The sequence below is a fragment of the Sinocyclocheilus rhinocerous genome, unplaced genomic scaffold, assembly GCF_001515625.1.
Source record: "Sinocyclocheilus rhinocerous isolate Xijiao unplaced genomic scaffold, SAMN03320098_v1.1 scaffold263, whole genome shotgun sequence".
Taxonomy (NCBI): domain Eukaryota; kingdom Metazoa; phylum Chordata; class Actinopteri; order Cypriniformes; family Cyprinidae; genus Sinocyclocheilus; species Sinocyclocheilus rhinocerous.
This window is the reverse complement of record NW_015645086.1, coordinates 2,381,426-2,386,762: the sequence shown is the minus strand read 5'-3', so window position 1 is coordinate 2,386,762 and position 5,337 is coordinate 2,381,426. Positions and strand designations below refer to the sequence as shown.

General features: G+C 38.6%; 1 protein-coding gene across 2 annotated transcripts in view; it reads left to right on the top strand.

Moving 5' to 3' along the window:
* Positions 1-5,337, top strand: part of LOC107705730 (zinc finger protein 704-like) — a 76,380-nt gene that overhangs the window by 56,424 nt on the left and 14,619 nt on the right. For both annotated transcript variants that reach the window (XM_016509174.1, XM_016509173.1), the window contains exon 4: positions 1,669-1,904. In XM_016509174.1, coding sequence (XP_016364660.1) covers positions 1,669-1,904 — 236 coding nt within the window. The remainder of the gene's footprint in view (positions 1-1,668; positions 1,905-5,337) is intronic.

Here is a 5,337-nt window from a genome sequence, read left to right as displayed (position 1 = left end):
TCCAATTCAAAGTTCACATCTAGCCAAGTACAGTTCAAATCCCCGGATGTGTTCTTGCTCCGCCCCTTTTATCAAGGATGCATCAAAATGTGACTTGTGCGAACTTGAGGCAGCCAGGTATCCCACAATGCATTTCACACCAACCAGTGAGCGTTAATGGTGGAGGAGAAAACCCGCATAATTTTCAAAATATTACTGTTAATGTGTCATGAAATGCAGTTCTAAGAGTATTTCAGGCAAGAATGTAGTTGTTTATAACTAAAATTCTCAAACTCAAATCTGCGGTTTATTTATAAAGATAGCGCCTATTTGAAAATTTGCTTTGCCGATTTCGGAGACGTGAGCTCCACGCGATCAGCGGCTGCTCAGTGCTCATGTATCCGCCGAGAGCAGTCTCACCTCGGCTAGTCCTTCTGACATTTGCCGCTGGCTCTGATGTCTCTGTAGTGGTTAAACATTCATTTTGGGTAAATCTAACAGGCAATCTTTTGCATGAACCACATTTTTGTGGCTATTAATATTTTAAATGAAACAGAAAGAGGCAATGCTGTTTGATATATTTCATTTCACTGTAATGTATGTACGTTCCCCGAACTTCATTTTTGCGGCTATTAATATGTTTAAAAGAAAACGAAAAGAGGCAGTGGTGTTTGATATCATATTTCGTCGTATTGTATACAGTACATACAGTAAATATAACCGGAGTACCCAAGGCGAGCTGACTGACATTATCAAGAACACAGCTGTTCCATTTGCAGAATTACCGGACTTGCGTCCTCCCGTCCTCAGGAGTTCACACTTCCGAGTTGAACTTGCGAAGTCCGAACTACCGAGGACGCAAGTACGAACTTTGCGTACTTGGTATTGAGAAACAGCCACAGTCCCTCCGACCCTAATCAAACTCAGCTGAACAAGCTAATCAAGGTTTAAGGGTTACTAGAAAGATACAGGCAGGTGAGTTTTTATCAAGGTTGGAGCAGAACACTAAGGACTGTGACTCTCCAGGACTGAAGTTGGCCACCCCTGGAATAGTGCATAAATTGGGATGAACCAAAAGTGGTCAATCATAGTAGTACATGGTTGTACTGATAGCATTTTGGCTTTAGTAAGATACAAGCCTCTGGAACTTTGGTATCATTATTTATTGGCCATTGGTTTGAATATGCCTGTTTTATTTTTATTTTTTTATTTTGTTTTAATTAATTAATTAATTTATTTTATTTGTTTATTTTTTTTGTTTTCAAGTTCTGTTTTTTTTTTCTTGCTTCTGTCTTAAGTACTTGTTTTCTTATGGTTTTGATTTGTTTAGCTTTTTTTGCTTGTTTTGTTTTGCTTTGTTTTATGTCTTGTTTTTTGTTTTTGTTTGTTTGTTTTGTTTTCTTTTGGTTTTGCTTTGTTTTGTTGTCTTTTGCTTTGTCTTTCTTAGTTTTTTTTTTGTTCAGTTTTTTTTCTGTTCTGTTTTTGTTTTATGTCTTTAATTTTTTGTTATGTTCTTTTTTTCTTTTTTTTTTTAATCTGTGGATGTGTTTGCTGTGGACGTCTACTTCATGCCTGCAGTGTGCTGGGCTCTGGGATAGGTGAAAGTGCATACTGCAAGCAATAGCCTAACTGGCCTGTCAAACTGTCAAAGGTCTTTTCCTGCTTTAAATCATTGTGTTCTGTTTTTAGGTGCAGATTTGGCTGGAAAGGGCTGGAAGGAGAGCCTGTCTGCCAGCTACAGCAGCTCTACTAGTGGGAACTGGAGCTGGGACGCCAGCGACCAATCGGTGCCCTCCACGCCGTCCCCACCCCTCTCCAATGATCCCGGCAAGAGCTTCCTGCTTTCCTCCCAGAGTGATGACAACATTGAGGAAACCGAGAGTACACACTTCCTGTTCGAGGACCCCATCCCCCGAAAAAGAAAGGTAGGGGGTCAGGTCATGGCAAATGAGAAAACTGAGAGAAAACAGATCTGCTGGTTAGTTTTTGAGCCCAAAAGTGGCTTGACTGTTCAATGAATTTGCCCATCTTTGCCTTCACAAGAGCTCTAATAAACACATCAACTTGGCTCTGGCCCAATGAGTTTTGTCACCCTCGCACCACAGAAAGTGATGGCATGTTTTCGCTCTCTCCCTTTCATTGTCCCTTCTTCTATTTCTTTTCTGGTTTTTTTTTTTTGGTTGGTTTTTTTTTGTAGTGTGGAATGACTCCAGAATGTGAATATGGTTTCAGTGTCAGGAAGCCATTAGCCTTTCTGCTCATTCACCTTGTTTTGGGAGAGGCCGAGGATGTGTGTGTGTGTGTGGATGAGGGGGGGGGTTCCGTTATAGATCCACTCGGGCTTATCCTTTCACAGCGCTACAAATGCTGTAACACATGTTTTTCACGCAATTCCCAATTGCACAATATTGTATACATAGATCCTGTCATGACTACACGCCTCTCCCTGAAGAAAGGAGAAAAGTGAAATATGTTTAATCAGATGTTTTTTTTTAAATTTATTTTATTTCTCAATTCTGATTTTGCAGTTCCAGATATTGGACAGAGAAATGAATAAGGCAGAAACAGGACAGAAAAACTTTCCTTAAGTGCTATCAGACATTTAAAAGGAATCTTCTGGGTTCAGGACAACGTAAGCTGTATTGACAGCATCTGTGGATGTTATTTAGCACAGAAAATATTTTTGGGGTTGCCAAGATTTTTTGAATGTTTATTAAAGAAGTCTCTTATGCTCACCAAGGCTTCATCTCTTTTGATGATAAAAAAAAAAATACTGTAAAAACGAACATTTAGAATTTTTTTTTAATTTTTTTTTTTTACTTTTAACAATTTATACAAAAATCACATTTATAGCAAGGCACTTACTATGGTAATCAGTGGATGTCATTGCACTGGAATAAATGTTTACATCAAGACTTAGACTTGTTAATATTGTTAATATAAGATTGCTTACTGACTTTATCTGTGCACAGTTATATCCAGTCTTTCAATTCCTGTCATGAACATGCAAAGTTTGTAAACCAAGTAACTTTGCAAGGTATGCCAAGGTATCATCACTCAAGTCACAGGAATTACATCATAACACATAACTGGAAGTTGATCCATCTAGAACAGTAGTTCCACTGATAAACACAAGATTTCACAACCCCGCACAACATTATTTTCAACTTCAAAACTCAAATAACACACGTTTTGTAGAGAACACTTGATATAATTAAAGGTGATGTATGTAATTTTGACCGTATTAAAGCATAATAATAATACCATATTATGTTAGCAGATATTTAGGAAGAAATTGAAAAGCGTAGCGCCAGACACAAGTCCAATTCAAAAAAGATACATACACTTCTGTGCGTAAATCCAAAAATCATTCAAAAAACAAATAAGATTTGCACACGAAAAATAGGCCACAAATCTCAAAAATGTATTGTCCAGAGGCCACAAATAATATTATTTATTTTTATTTTATTTTTTTGAGCAGATATTTAGAAACATGCTAAGTGCACATACTTGTTTCTTTTAAAAACAATGCTGACTCCGCCCACTGCCAGTTTACCCAATAGTATTTCAACACCCTGGGTTGCCAGTTGGTGCAAAGCACAGTGTAGTGCAGCCATGGAAGCCAAATCCAGAGATCGCAGAATCTACCCAACCTAAAATGCCTCTGCATCCATCTAAAAATCCCCATGACCAGAGGCATGTTAAAACGTGGATAAATCAACTCATCAACTTACAGTGTAAGGCTCATTGCCTTCCATTGTCAGTTTTGCTCGTTCCTGTTTGCATGTCCTCAATCTGGCAACTCACGTGAGCGTCGAGCCTGATGAGGAGGGGGTGAAAGAAACAACTTCCTCCAATATTTTTTATTTGGGATGCAGTACCTATTTCAACCACTAGCTGTATTACACCTTTGAGTTCTGCTGTGAAACCTTCCAAAATGCCTTGCCATTTGGACTTCTATTAAAACCTAAAGGATGTGTACTGCATTGCTAATGGATTTCTATCGAAAAAAAAAATATATCTCTTAAAAGATCCTATTGGGATCAATTAAAAAGCACTTAGATCTTACCAAACAGATTTTTTTTATGTTTAATTTTAAAAGAATCCTTAGGGGATTCTTATTTGATCCCATTAGGATCGTTTCAGATTATGTTAGAAACTCCATTAGCCACCCTGTACACAGCTAGATATTTAGTCGAAATGTTGAAGAAAGAATTAAAAAAATAGATTGCAGAATTTTTCGTTTCTTGCTTGTGCGCATTACATAATGTTTAATATCGTTTGGGCTCATTTTTTGGCTCTTCTGTGTGATTACACAGACAGATGGATGTGTCTCATACTGCTAGGTCTTGTCTTAGGCAACAGCGCTGGCTACCTCTACTATTATTTCAGTTCACCAGAGGCCTCCCTGCATACCTATATGTCCTGCTATAGCCAATAAAAACCACTTTGCATGAAGGAGATGAGAAAAAGAAACAAAGTTCTTTGAAGTGAACCAAGCCAAATTCTGAGCAGCTGGGTGAAGTGTAACACAAGAGAACTGGCTGTTCATTCATAAAGACAGATGGAAACATACACTTCCAGTCCCGCTCTACCAATTATCTGGCTTGCTTTTTGAGTCTGTTTTGATTAAAGTGTCCCTATTATGCATTTTCGAATATTGCCTTTCATGTAGTGTGTAATGTAGCTGTATGTGAATGTAAACGATCTGCAAAGTTGTAAAGCCGAAAGTGCACGATAAATAAAGTTATTGTCTCCCAAATGAAAGAATCGACTCTGAACAGCCTAAACGAGTCGTCAGTAATTCGAATCTCACTTCCGTGATGGACGTCTACACGTCACTGGGTAACACAATTGCATAATGCCCGCCTATGTTCTCCGTTGGCTGGCCGTGAGCAACTAGACCCACCCTTAAACACTGCAGCTTGTTGACGTCATGTCGAGAAGACGCCGTGTCCTACGCTGTGAAAGTAAATTAGTTTTATTTTCACTTCTGAAAGATGAGGCTGCAAAGAATCAGTGGTTAAAATTCACTTTTCCACTGTACCCACAGCAGTACAACCCCAATCTTTTTTGTGTTCCCGTCATTTTACTGACTGCTTCTCTAATCTCTGGGAGTTCAATGTGGGATTCACAAAACACTTGCTCTTGAAAGATGGCTCAGTACCCAGTTTATTTGGACAAGCTATAACTCCACTGAATCACAACTTGTAAGAATGATAAATAACAGATGTTTATATTTACTATCGAGCGTTCAAAATACAGAACTATGGCAATGGGTGTATCGTTTCCGACACACGCTGTACTTGGTAAACCAATCACAACAGACTGGGCCATCTGACCAATCAGAGCAGAGTA